The sequence below is a fragment of the Mus musculus genome, chromosome 16 (assembly GCF_000001635.26).
Source record: "Mus musculus strain C57BL/6J chromosome 16, GRCm38.p6 C57BL/6J".
Classification (NCBI taxonomy): domain Eukaryota; kingdom Metazoa; phylum Chordata; class Mammalia; order Rodentia; family Muridae; genus Mus; species Mus musculus.
Window position 1 is genome coordinate 87,548,685 of NC_000082.6, and position 14,126 is coordinate 87,562,810.

Below are 14,126 nucleotides of genomic sequence, written 5' to 3' on the forward strand. Positions count from 1 at the left end.
CAGGCAACCACAGCTGCTCTGAGTTCAGGAATGCATTGGTCTCAGCATGTCCCAAAGACAGTGTTTTGCTCCCATCTTCCCACACCTCTGGCTCTTGCAATCTTTCCGTCCTGTCTTCAGGGATAGTCCCTAAGCTTGTGCATATGTGCACGTGAGATATACCCTTTGTTTCAGTTACTCTTACATTCTTTCTGACCCCTGGTCTTCAGTGTTCCCTGAACTTTAAAAGAGATAGTGTAAATTTCTTCTTGTGAATTTTTCCAATTTTTTTTGCCCCCTCCCATGAATAATGACAATTTCTGGCATTCTTGTATACATTTCTATTTAAACTCCTGGAATCTTTTTTTTTTCTTTTTGGCAGTTCTGCAATGTTATTTGACATTCAGCAGATTAGTTCTCATCCACATTGACTGTCTGTAGATTTTTGAATGCGGTAACAGGCAGTAAGTTACCAATGTGTAGACCTTTTTTGGTGAATTCTTGTCCTCATTATGTTTTCTGGACAAACATACTTGGATGTGATATGGAACAATCCTTATTCCCTTGGCCGAGATGGCTTTATTGAGCCTGGTGTCAATGCGCACATCTGGAGTCCCCACTTCCTTCATGGTGAATTTCCAAATTTCTTTGAGTGCCCAAGGAGCACACATCTTGAAGCCCAGTCCATGGATGCGCTTGTGAATGTTGATGGTGTATTCTCGGGTCACCACCTCGTTGATGGCAGAACGGCCCTTCTTCTTCTCGCCACCCTTCTTTGCGGGAGCCATTCTGCTGGGCCCAAGTTGGAAAGGAAGGGCGCGGGGAATTGTGAGAAGGAAAGTCAACTCCTGTAATCTTCATAATGATAAAGTATCCCCCACTCTGTACCTGGGAAAAATCGAAGCATAGATTGTTTGATTGAGTTAACTGAAGTTCTAGGAGAAGAACCAGACTGGGACCTGGACAGGCAGATTCTTAGATTCTTAAGTGGTGTGTGCTGGCAATGACTTCAGCGAGAGAAACAGGGACGGCACGATGGTGCTTATGGCTGTGTTCCAATGAAGTTTTACATACACAGAGAACAGCCTGGGTTGGACTCCTAGGTCACAGTTTTCCACCTCCCGTCTTTCTTTCCTCAAGTCAGAACACTGAGTGGGCACCACCATCTTCTTTTTGTAAAGTCCATAAAAGAGAAACCTCCGGGAAGGGAAGTTCAGTGGTTGTCACCCTCCTTCTAACCTTGAGCTTCAGGAAAACAACGATCTTAAGCTGGTCACCCTGCTAACTGAAACCTCAAGTGGACTTGCATTCGTAAAAACAATCCTTAGTCTCTTCCAGAGTGAAACGTGGTGACAAGATAGGATCAGAAATTCTTAAATAATAAAAAAAAATCTATTCAATCTGGGGGAGGGGGAGGGAACATGTTTAGTGCTTAAGACCATGCTCGCTGAGATGACCTAGTTTGGTTCCCAGGACCTGCAAGGTGGCTCACAACTGCCTGTAATTCCAGTTCCAGGAGATCCAGTGCCTATTCTGACCTACAAGGGCTCCTCCACACTCGTGGTACGCATAGAAACGCCCAGGCACATAAAATAAAATTTCAAGAATCCATATGATTTTGCACATCATCTAAAAGGATAAACGCAAAGCCAGTGGGGCAGTGTCTTACGTTTGCTCCCGATCCATGAAGCTTGTGTGGAGTTTCCCTTGTGTTACTGTGACCAACCAAAAAGAAGCAGGAAGAGGCCCCGGGTACTCGAGGCTTGACTGTGGTCGGCGGCAGGAGGAGAGGCTGGCTTGAAGCTGACCTTATGAGGTAGTGACCATGCTTCCTAAGCAACCGAGCAAGTCAGAGGAAGCACTGCTCTGGAAACACAGTTCATAAAATTCTTTTATTATATTGAGAAATTTATATCTCTAGATTATGATAATAGTCTAAACTATGAGCCTATCCTAAATCATAATCAGAAACAAACTCATATGTGAACATACTATGGCCTCCTTAGTTCTGGGCTGGTGTGGAACCTACTTTGTAGACAAGACTGGAGCTGAACTCACAGAGGTCTTCTTGACTTTGCTTCCTAAGTGCTGGGATTAAAGGCACACACAAGCTGAAAGTCCCTTTTTTTTAATTAAAAAAAATAACTCTCCCATAACAATGTTCTAATTTGTGTCTGGAGTGTTTCCAAAGGTCCACCTATTCTTGACCCCAGCTGGTCACTTGGGAAATTGTTGAATTTTCTCCCTTTGCTTCATTCCATGAAGGATAACACAGCCTTCTCCCCCAAGTGCTCTGGCAATGATGTACTGTCCTGCCACAGGTGCCATCCAATGGGCTCAAGTGACCATGGATGGGAGCTCCTGACACCATGACACAAAATAAGCCCTTCCCCTTTTCATTTTCTATCTCAAATGTCTTGTTATGGCAATGAAAAGCTGACTAACACAAGCAGTGAAAATACTTATTGCTGAAGAGAATAAAACAACAACAACAAAACGTGGGTATTGGTACCACTCATAAACATACGGTTGATGTGTTAATATTTTCATGTGCACATATATCCTTTCCGGATTGAATTTCTATATATATATTTTTGCATTCCTAAAGTGCCATCTGGGTTATTTTGGGTTTCAGTTGTGGGACTTGACTTCATTTGTGTTTCCTATTGGTTGCTTGAATGTGTTTTGAGTAACGAGCCCATACGTGCACCATCATTCCTAAGGTGACAGAAGAGTTAGTAGATATTAAGGTTGGAAACATTTCAATTTATAGCATCAGGCTCAGACAGAGCATATTTAGACTATCTAAGTAAGAAAAATGAGACATTTTAAAATTTATGCTTTACTCAGTGTTGTCAAATTATCCTTTGTTGAAGTCTTTTCCACTGTAGCATCTGGCAGACACCTCTCTCTCTCTCTCTCTCTCTCTCTCTCTCAGGCATCTTTGATCTTGGAAGGGGCAGCCATGAGTGTTATAGCCCGTGTCCTGGGAAGCCCCCAGGATTACTGACATGAGTCTGGGATACAGAGATGATGCCTCTGTCAGGTACATGATCACAGAAGGAGATGCGTTCCATGTATTTAATATGAACTGTCACTTTAAGAAAGGTCTGTTTTTCATCCCTAACTCCAGATGCTAGCAGTTACTGATAACTGTAGCAACATCAGTGTCACCACCAGCCCCTCTCAAGGCAGGCCTAGGGGCCTGATGTGGGAGTCCCTAAAGATATGGTATTGCCTTCCTTTTCATTGTTTTGGCGAAGGACTTAAGAAAGTAAACTTGTAAGTCTGAAAGATGAATTTGGTCTCTCATGGCTTCAAAGGCTACACTTGGTCCCATTGCCTTTGGGCCCGTGGTGAGGCAATTTATCATGGAGCACGTGATGTAAGAAAACTGTACCCATCAATACATCCAGAGAGCAAAGAGAGAGTAAGAGGAGGGGGCTGGACGCTAATATCTTTAAAGGCATACCTCCAGTCACCTAAGTGGGACCCCCCTCACCCCAAAGTTTCCATCACTTCAAAGTCATGCTGTGGACAGCAGAGCAAACCTTCCATGCATAGGCCTTTGGATGGCATTTAAAATGCAAGACACAATTACTGACTTGCATTCAGCACATAAATGATGCACTACTTTGACTTCTTTGAGGCTGAGTGTATCACCCAGGATTGTCATGTGAACCTGGATGCTAGACCATGGAACAGCCTGCCATTGATGGATCACATGATAAAAATATGTTTGGTTTAGTAAGAAATGATCAAATTGTATTCTAAGGTTCTTTTATCCTTTTGTATTCCCACTAGAAGTGAGGGAGAGCTAGCATTCTTCTCCATATGTACTTCATCGCTTGTGTTGGGATGTGAGCCCTGGGAACGGGTGCCAGGCAATGCCCCATTATTTCTGTCTGTGGCTCTCTACTGACATGAAAGCCAACCATCTTTCCATAGGTTTACTGGCTATCTGTTTACCTTTGCTGAAAAGTGTCTGTTGAGAACTCTCGACCTCTCCCCCTTCCTCCTCCTCACTCCCCGACTGGACTGTTTCCCCTCTGTCCAGTTTTAAGTTTTCTTCCCATATTTCGGATTCCCCTGTGCATTTCGCAAATATCTCCTTTCAGTTTGTGGCTTTGTCTTTGCATTCTCTTAACGTTATTTATGTTTAACTCTTTAACCTTAACGTCATGGTTCAGTTATTTTTAAATACCCAAGGCATCCAAGTTTAACGACTGTGAAGAGAAGTCGAAGGGATCCCGATGTTCCCGGTTGACCACTGACCCCTTTGGTGAGCGACTGCCGTGGTAGAGCGGATCAAGCCATCAAGCTCAGGACCAGCTCAACCTCAAACCTCACCTTCTTAATGGGATCATCACTGCTACGTTCCAAGAGGCAGCCAGTGGCCTGTCCAAGTTGGCTGGGTCTAGCTGAGCTGACATTTTTGCTGACTAGAGTCATGCTATCTTTGCCAGTTCGCTGGAATAGACGCAGACACGGATTGGGTCACCACGAAGACATTCCTGTCTTGTGAAGCAAGTCTGTTTGTATTTTAGGTTTGCCAGGACTAATGAATTAAAACATTTGGACGCTCTACAGCTTGCTGTTTATCAATGCTTCTGACAGGAGGAGGGTTTTTCTTTTGCTCTTGCTTTTTCTAGAAACATGACAACATCCTGGCTGTCGGAGTGGCAAGGAAAGGAGAGAGGGGCTATGCGAGGAAGCGGAACAGGGAGGTCCCGTGGGATGGGACAGTGGGGTCCGGGGCAGAGCAGGTAGTGTGCAGCCTGGGCAGCTGTCTCTGCTCCTCAGAGTGTCGGTGGCTGCTATGCAGCAGGTGCAGACTGCTCTCTCGCTGAGTCTTGACTGCACAAACTCAACGACTGGCCAAGGCAGTGGCTGGCCCTGGATTACACAAGCGCAGACTCTCAACTAAGTGAGGTAAGGCAGCAGGTGTGAAACCCAGCTAACCGCTCTGAGCACGGGCAACTTAACTGAGGCTCCGTTACAGTGGCCGGAGAAGGACCCAGCAGCTGCTTTCCCCGGGGAGGTGCGATGGAAAGGCAAGTTGTGGATGCTGTGTGGCACTCAAAATCTACCGGATCTGGACATCACCCTTTTCAAGACAGACAGGCAGATATTTTCTGTTGTCTTGCCCTTAGCTGTGTTGATCGATTTCATTCCTCTAGCTGGAAGCCAGAGCAGAGGTTTAGTAAACCCAAGAGGCAGATTCCCGTCTCCTGTGCTTCATTTGTTGATGCGGGAAAGTGGAAAGGGATGTGTGCACCTGAAGAGGCGCGAGCTTCCCATCCCTAGAAGTCACACTCAGGCAGACTGCGCACTATAGGTCTCCCAGAAGTAAGACTTTCCCTCTCGGCTACAACTCTCGGAGCTTCTGCTTGTTTTGTTCAACTTGAGACCATCTGTGCTCTTTCCTCAGAAACAGGTGGTTCCGAGAATACTGATACCAAGCAGAAGAAACTACACACAAATGTGCCAGAGGGTTGGTTTTGTTTTTTTTGTTTTTTTTTTTTTTGAAAAGCAAGAAGTCCCGTGTTAAGTCATAGCCATTTCAGGATTCTGTCCTTTTGTAACATAAAGTTATGTTGTCATGGTGTGTAGAATGTCCAGGGCCCAGAGCTATTGTGAGGAGTAACTTGGGCGCAACAGAATTCTAAGTGGCTCATAAACATTTGCTGTGCTTTTAAGCTTTGCTGGATGGCTAATAGAGGCCCGTTTTCTTTCAGGATGGTACCTCAGATGGTTCACAATGTATCTACATCTGAATGCACATATACAAATGTAGGCCCTGAACTTGCCCACACAAGTAATTGTAAAAACAAACCCCAGTGTTCTGGATACTATTTTTAGACACAGAAAAGCTATGGGAAAGAGAAAAAAAAAACCTGACCATGAGAAAATATTCTGCTACCGCAGTTCCCAGGACCCTGCCAAGGATGGCTAAAGACAGTATTTATATTTTGCCATTTTTGGAGACATTTTCCTTAAAATATCATGCAGGTTTTTTTTGGGTTTCTGCCTACATGAGATGAATAGGAAGGAGAGAGTTTAGAAGAGGCATGACCAAAAATAGAAATGTTAATATGGGATGTTTTCCACATATTGTCTCTAAGTTTATTAACTAAATAATAATAATTTAATAAATAGAGCCACACACTCATGGGATGCCTTTGGGTGTTTGTTTGTTTAAAGGAGGGCTTCATGTAGCCCAAGCTGGCTTTGAACTCACGATTTAGTAAATATTACCTTGGATCAGCTGATCTTGCTCCCTTCCATACATGCTGGTAATTATAGCTGTGTGCCCTATGGCCAAGTTTTGTTTTGGGTTCTAGCCTGCTGTTAAGCGGTGAAACCTTGGGCATAAGTGTTTGATAGATTTCTAGGTCATCAGATAGTTAAGAATGTAATTTTCCTACTACAAATATAATGTGGTGTAAAATGGTTTGGGTTTACCTTAGATAATATTCGTCCTTTACTACCTCCCAAACAACCTATCGTATTTAATTTAGGCTTTGTGTGTGTGCTTGCGTGTCTGCACGGACGTGCAGGTGTGCACATGCACATGGAAGCCACAGGCCAACCTTTGGAGTTATGCCTCTGGTTTGGTCTTCCTTGTTCGTTGAGGCCGGGTCTTTCACTAGTTAGTGGGGCTTGCTGCCAGTTAGGCCAGGCTAGTTGTCCCAGGGGCCTCAGAGATCCGCTTGTCTCTATCTCTCCATTACTGAGGTCACAAGCTCATACTGCCATGCCCCCAGATTTTTACAGGAGAATTGAGCTCAGATCCTTCTGCTGCATGGCAAGCATATTACTGGCTGGACTCTCTCCCCAGCCCCTAGGCATGGAAAAGCAGCTTAGTCTGAGGCCATCTGACAGTCTACTAAGACTGTATCATTTTAATATTGTCCCCAATTAAAAATAATAGGCGACCCTCAAAACCAAAATTCAACTGATCAATGGAATGCAATATTGAAACTATGAAATAAGAATTTTTAAACCATGTCTCATTTATTCTGAATGTCTGTTACCGAAGTAATTTTTTTTTTTTTTTTTTTTTTTTTTTTTTTTTTTTTTGCAGAAGAGAAAAAAAAATTAAAATGGACCGGCTATGTACTTACAATGTGGGGAAAGGCAACTTACTAAATCTCCCTTCTTTTTTTCCGAGAGTCTCTGGAGTGTAGGGGTGTGATGCTGGGTAAACTGACAATGGCTATCTTGTGTCCTTGCAGCTGGAAGACCCAGGAGAAGGCCGGGCCTCAGGTGCCCACATGATCAGCACAGCCCGGGTACCTGCAGATAAGCCAGTTCGCATCGCGTTTAGCCTCAATGATGCCCCAGGTACACTTGGCTTCAGGGGAGAGGGCTGCCTCCTACACTTGCCGAATCTTCATCCTATTTGTGATTCCACGGAGAATGTTCAAAATTGCGTGTTTGCATGACCTGACGAGAAAATGTATGATACCCCACCACACAGTTAGATATTCTAGAAGTTCCTTCCACCTCACCACCAAAACTAATTTGGTTGTTTTAACTCTTCCTTCCTTCCTTCCTTCCTTTCTTCCTTCCTTCCTTCCTTCCTTCCTTCTTCCTTCCTTCCTTCCTTTCTTCCTCCTTTTCCCATTCTACCTTTCCTTCAGGATAAGATTCACAGAGCCATGACAACTTCTAAGGATAGCAGACGATGTCATTGTTAAAATGGCCCGAGGAAGTATTTCTTAAGAGCTGGCAGTTGGTTAGATAATATAAAAATATCACTGGCACCGTTCCAGCCACCCGTGTGCAAGGTTGGAGTCTCACTGGTGTTCCCACACTTCCGGCTAAACAAACAGACTTCACCAGGAGTGATGAATGGGGCAGGTGAGGAGGGGCCTCTCTAAATAGTAAAGTCTGAGGTGAGACTGCCGTATTTAGAGTCTTTTGTCATAGCTCCCCTCAGTGACCTCTTAACACGCATATGGAATCGCAGCACCCTTGATCAAGGGGCCCAAGTGGTGGGAGGTCACAGTGGCTGTGAAAGGAAGATCTGCTCTATGAGCTCTGAGACTAATGTCACCTGTTAAAATCACAGGCTCATGCATTACCATTTAACACTCAGGTCTTTTGAGAAAGGAGTCTCATTTTCTCTGTTTTTCCCTCTCTCCTTCCCTGGAGTGTCCACATAGGAGTGATGTTTTACAAATTAATGATTCAGGGCTGGGGGTGATAGCTTAGCCAGTAAAGTACTGTCCATGCAGACACAAAGACCTAAGCTCAGTTTCCTAGAAGCCTTAGACAAAAGCTGGGCATGTGGGTGCACACTTGTAAATCCAGTACTGGGGAGATAGAAGTGGAAGGATCCTTGGTGTGTGGCACTTGAAAAATGCCACCAAGGTTGTCTTCTGGCCCCTACATAAATGCTGACACACACACACACACACACACACACACACACACACACACACACGATTGATGTGTGAAAAGCGGCATAATCATTCCAAAAGAATATAAAGTAAGGATTTTGGCTCTGGAAATTCTGGTGTGACATACCCAGATGCTATATGCTGGGTGATTACATAGCTATTCGTCTACCCTAAAGCCTTCCAGACTGTAGTCACAGTGCAGAATGTTCTGGAGTACGGAGAGGTGAAAACTCAACTCTTCATTATGTATTTTTGACTCTAATCCCATGACCTTTTTCAATGTACACTGTCTCCCACTCAAGGGTTAGTCTGTAAGACACTGGTGAGAAGAAACAGCTGCACGAGGAAGAACCACACCGACAGAAATTCTGATTCTCCGTGCAGGAGGAACTCATCTGTGTTCTTTGTTCAAGTTTAAATGACCATATAATATAGGCATGAGCATTCCATACCTACTGGGTGGAATTCTGAGGCCGGAGACCACATTGTTAGGTAAATAATGGAGTTTATGATCCAACCTCAGGCAGGACCTTAGAAGTCCAGATCCCTTCATTATGGCCTGCTACTTCTCTAAAAAGTACAAGAAAACCTTCCTGCTTTTAAGACTCAGAGCTCCAACATTTCAAGGAATGGCCTATCTGCAACAAGTAGACCTCAAGACACACACGTGCAAGTGCATAATCTAAGAAGTAAGGAGACGTCTAATTTACCTTCTTCTGCACACGTCCCATAGGCACAGAGCGTGCCCCATTTATAATAAACAGAGATACAAATGAAAATTTTAGTCTAGGATACTTGATTTACTCAAGTAAAGTTATTACATAATTTTGTACAAGACAAAGAAATGCACCATATCAGAAAAGAGTCATAGAGATGTGAGTCTCGTCTTTGGGCTGGAAGGATTGAGTTTTCTTTGAAGTCCAAATATATATCAAGATTTGCTTGGCACTGTCTCTGAGTTCTCAGGATCCTGGCTGAGAGTTTTTGAGCATTTTAAATCAATGCGTTTACATTTATGTTCAGTTTCTTTGGTTTCTCTTTTCAATGTTTTCCAAATGTCCACTTTGGAAATTCGTGTTTCTTAACATCTGTGTTTAGAACAGGTTACACTTTAAGTAACCCTTACCTTCTTCTTCCACAAAAGGATGCATAGGAAGGCTTATAAAGACTCTACCATGCTTAAATATTTCAGCTTTATGATCGACCTGTCTCAGTTTGTCCAGGAAGGCTATCTGCTGATAGACTCTAAGGCAGTGGGTAGTTCTCATTGTTTCTCAACCTAGCCTGAGTATATATATCCCTTGAGAGCATCCATCAAGAACACGTGCTTAGAAAAACAAAAGCCAAAGGACATGAACTTGTGAGGAAGATGGGTTGGGGGAACTAGGGGAACTCAGAGGGAAGTAATGGGGGTGGATGTGCTCTAAGTACACTGTGTAAATGTGCATGTTTATCAAAGAATGTTAAGAACATGTTAACAACATGTTAAGAAAAAAGAACATGTGCATAAGATCCTACCCCTATATGTACCGATCTTATAGACTTGCTACTTTTCTGTGAGGACAAAGGAAGCCCTCTTACATGTTTGTACATGTTATATATTAAATGTGCAACATTTCAAGCATCGGTCAGAGCCGAGGACTTGAAAAATTTCCATGCACACAAAGTTGTTAGTTCACCAAAAGATGCTTCGCAGCTAGTTGGGACACTCCCTTCACATTCTTGACTAAGGAGTGTGTAGAGCGCCCCACAGGCACACAGATAGATAACATTTGTCATCATGCAAGCTATACATGCCTTTTGCATTCCAGGGTATCCATCCTGTGGACCACATATTTAGGAAAAAAACAAAACAAAACAAAGGGAAATACCCTGCACTTTCATAGCAAGTGGGTAAAGGACCATGGCCTTTTGAGGAGTTATTAATTCTACACTGTTAGATATATTATGGATGAATATGCAAAGTGAAAAGGAAAGGAAGAACTCTTTCCTTGTGAATGTTGAGGATATATTTGTTTCTCTTTTCGAGGATCATTTATTCTTTGGCAATTTTACACATGTATAAAGTTTATCTTGGTCATATCTACTCATTTCTATTATTTTGTTTATTTACGTGTGTATGTGCTACCCTGAGATTAGAAGTGGGTACTGCATCTCTTAGAGCCAGAATGACAGGCATTTTCGGGATACAGTGTAGCAGGAGAGCTGGGATTAGAACTCTGGTCCTCAGGATTGCACAGCAAGAGTTCTTAACCAGTGATTCACCTCTCCAGCACCCATGAACTCATCTCTTGTAGGACTCATATAGTTACTATTCCAGGAATTTTAGGATGTTTTGGTATACATTCCTGAGACATTTACTCTAGATGTTTAGGAGTTTGGCGTTAGGAAGGGTAATTTGGGACTTATCTTCATAGTGTGCTCTGAGGTCAGCTAGGCTATTCAGCCTCGTTGAAATTCATTTTTTCTTGAGTTGCATATGGAAGGAAAAATGAAATACCACCTTATAGGTGAAGCATTTAGCCAAGTGCTTGACCCAAATTAAATATTCAAGTTGTCCCCATAATTATGGTAACTGATGGAGTAGCATTAAGACAAATATAAACGACAGGGGCACACGTGCTCTGTGGACATTCCACACTGCTTCTCGATGCCAAGAGATACTTCACAGTGTAGCTGCCTGCTGTTGTTTGGGGATTAGAAATCCAATGAGTGACTAGTGCTATTGCCTCTCTCAGAAACTGACTTTTCTTATCTTCTATGTCTCCAGCCTTTTGCCAAGGCTATTAGGATGCACACAGGGTGGGGACAAAGACATGATGCACACAATAAGGCAAGACATGACTCAAAAAAAAAAAAACCCTTAAAAGTCTGAGATTTGGAGCTGGAGAGATGGCTCAGAGGTTAAGAGCACTGACTGCTCTTCCTAAGGTCCTGAGTTCAAATCTCAGCAACCACATGGTGGCTCATAACCATCCATAATGAGATCTGATGCCCTCTTCTGGTGTGTCTGAAGACAGCTACAGTGTCTTACATATAACAATAAATAAATCTTAAAAAAAAGTCTGAGATTCGCATATTAGTCCATACTATCTAGAGAAATTGGCAAAGCCTTTGGAAGGAGCTGCCAATAAAACTGGGCTGAGAGGTAGATTATAGAAAGGTGCCATCTCCAGGTAGAAAATATGTATGTGAAAAATCTATCTTTTAGCAATTTCTCTTCCTATTGCTTCCAAGAAGAAATTGTGAGCACGACCTAAGAGTTCAGAAGAGTGGTGTAGTCAGAAAACACTAAACGACGGTCTGTTCGCACAGATGCTGGTAGAGTTAAGGGTAGAAGTTTGGTGGAAGAGTCTAGACGGCGGAGAGAAGAGAGGATGGAAGAGGTGCTCTATTAGGATAAAATGATGGGGCTTGAAAAAGATTTTGAAGGAAGGATCGGAACAACTGGGTGACAGTTTTGCTTTCGAGAGTGAAGACTTGTCATTGTTAGTCGACAGAAAATAAGGAACTGGGTTTCAGAGTCTCCGTGGACCTCAGAGGGCTTCCATATAAAGCAGGCTTTGGGAAGAAACATATGGAGTCCTAGAAAGGACAGTCACCTTGTCCAGACCTCTGTCCTTCATAATTGATAATTAGGTAGCTGTATTTCCTGCAGGCAGCTAGGCCTGCTTTCAATACTGTAGCGGCGAGTTTAGATACTGTTTTGATTTCCACGTGGGTCTCTTGTGTGCTCTGCCTGCCTAGAAGCTCTCTGGATAAGTAGATGAACACACACACACACACACACACACACTCCTCAACCTTCCCCTGCTAGCAAACACTCCCCTCCAGTACTCCTGAATTAACATCTTTTAAAATCTAGATTTCATCTCTGCTACCCCAGGTCCAATCGAAGAAGTGACCATTGGCCACTTACTCTGATTTTCACATGTCAGCAGGCCTTTAGGTCCAGTCTTTCTTCTTCCCTGTCATGGAGGCCTCTGCCTCCTTCCTCTCTCTCAGTTCTCAGCCCCCTCAAATCTAAAAGTTTCACCTTAGTCTACCTGCTCAATCATTGTCTGTTGACATCTTTATTTCCCAATCAAAATCAACTGGGGGCAGGGACCTGAAGCATCTTACAAGCAAATATGGGAATTCCCATGTAATTTGGGACTCCATTAAATCAAGTCCCCAATACAATACGCTCAATATTATTTCCAAGCCAGGAATTCCCAAATGTTAACATCCTAAACGAGGTCTTCTGATGAATTGGTTTCCACAATAATAAATATGCTGAGAAGAAATAGGAATTCCCCTACCTTGAATTATGGTGAACCATAGGCTCTGTTCTAATGGGAGAGAGTTTAGAATTGGACAGATGTTATGATTTCGTATATTATATTATTGATTTCATAAATGTGTTGTGAATCTCTAAAGTTAAAAATGGCTGCCATGGTGCCCCTTTTCTTGCTGGGTCTGTCAGGCATCCAGAATTCTAGCAGAACTTTAACTTTTACTTTCTATTACCTGAGAATTTTGTTTATCTTCAACTGGGTTACAAGGGTGGCAAATGCTCACACAAATACGGACTTTGTATTTATTCTCTCTGCCCCAATCTCACTCCAAGGGTATTAGCATCAGCCTAGGCTGGTAGCTCTTAACATTTTATGTTTAAAAATTAAATTGTTGGGATTTTCACATTAGGGTACAAATTAACCACGCAGGGTTTAGTCTAAGAATCCAGGAGCCATTCTGTCTAGAACACATTCTAGTGGGGATTCTGTAGAATAGCTGAAGCAGCTACCATTGCATGCGCTCTAACGGTGCAGTGACATTTCTGTCCAAGGGCACGTGGCTATCAGACAGACTGACTTAGGTGACATATCCCTCGCCATTGTCTCCTTCTACGAACAGTTCCTACTTTGCATATTATTTCTCCCTCTCTCAGGGAGGGAGAGAATATTATCCCTCCCTCTCTCCCAGAGCTTGGATGTTTCTGGTACTCTCTCCTCTCTAGACTTTTAATCTTCTTTTTTCCAGAAAGGTGCTTGGAAGTCTTTCTATGTCTAACATAAGTGGATGCTGAGGATTATTTTTTAATCTCTCATCTGTTCTGTTGCTTGATCGCTTTACCTATCTATTTAATAGAAAGTAAAAGTTAAAGTTCTGCTAGAATTCTGGATGCCTGACAGACCCAGCAAGAAAAGGGGCACCGTGGCAGCCATTTTTAACTTTAGAGATTCACAACACATTTATGAAATTAATAATACAATAATACTACAGCCTTTTGGAGTTCATTGTTATTAGTGAAAATTCCTTGGGATGCAATCAGTTTTGTTTTTTTGTTTTTTGTTTTTTGTTTTTTTTGTTTTGTTTTTTGTTTGGAATCTGTTGCTTAAATTTTCAAAGAAAGGCTATACAGGAAGTAAATGTTTATGGAGTACATAGACATTTATAATTGTGTTATCCCACCTCAGTTTCATACTGCTAATAACCCCACAGGGAGATTTTGTAACCACTTCTGCAAATGTCCCCCGAAGGGAACTAAATAGCCTGCTTCACATGAGCAATCAGTAAATAGGGAGGGCTTCAAAGCCAGGCCCTGGGTATTTCTGTATCACCACCCAGCTAGAAGTAGGGCTCATTCAATGAGAGGAATCCATGAGTGGGCGCGTGGTGGTGCGGACCTATAGAACTCAAGACACAGAGGCAGGAGGACTTCCACAAGTTCCAGGAAAGCTTACATTATATAATAAA

General features: G+C 42.9%; 1 protein-coding gene and 1 pseudogene across 2 annotated transcripts in view; one reads left to right on the forward strand and one right to left on the reverse strand.

The window, feature by feature from the left end:
* Rpl31-ps4 (ribosomal protein L31, pseudogene 4) lies at positions 357 to 783 on the reverse strand (annotated as a pseudogene).
* Map3k7cl (Map3k7 C-terminal like) overlaps positions 4,646 to 14,126 on the forward strand; it is a 42,007-nt gene continuing 32,526 nt past the window's right edge. Inside the window, exons 1-2 of one of the 2 annotated variants that reach the window (NM_144854.2) lie at positions 4,646 to 4,911; positions 7,218 to 7,326. In NM_144854.2, coding sequence (NP_659103.1) covers positions 7,257 to 7,326 — 70 coding nt within the window. In that variant the 5' untranslated portion in view covers positions 4,646 to 4,911; positions 7,218 to 7,256. The other variant, XM_006523006.1, reaches the window with a different exon arrangement.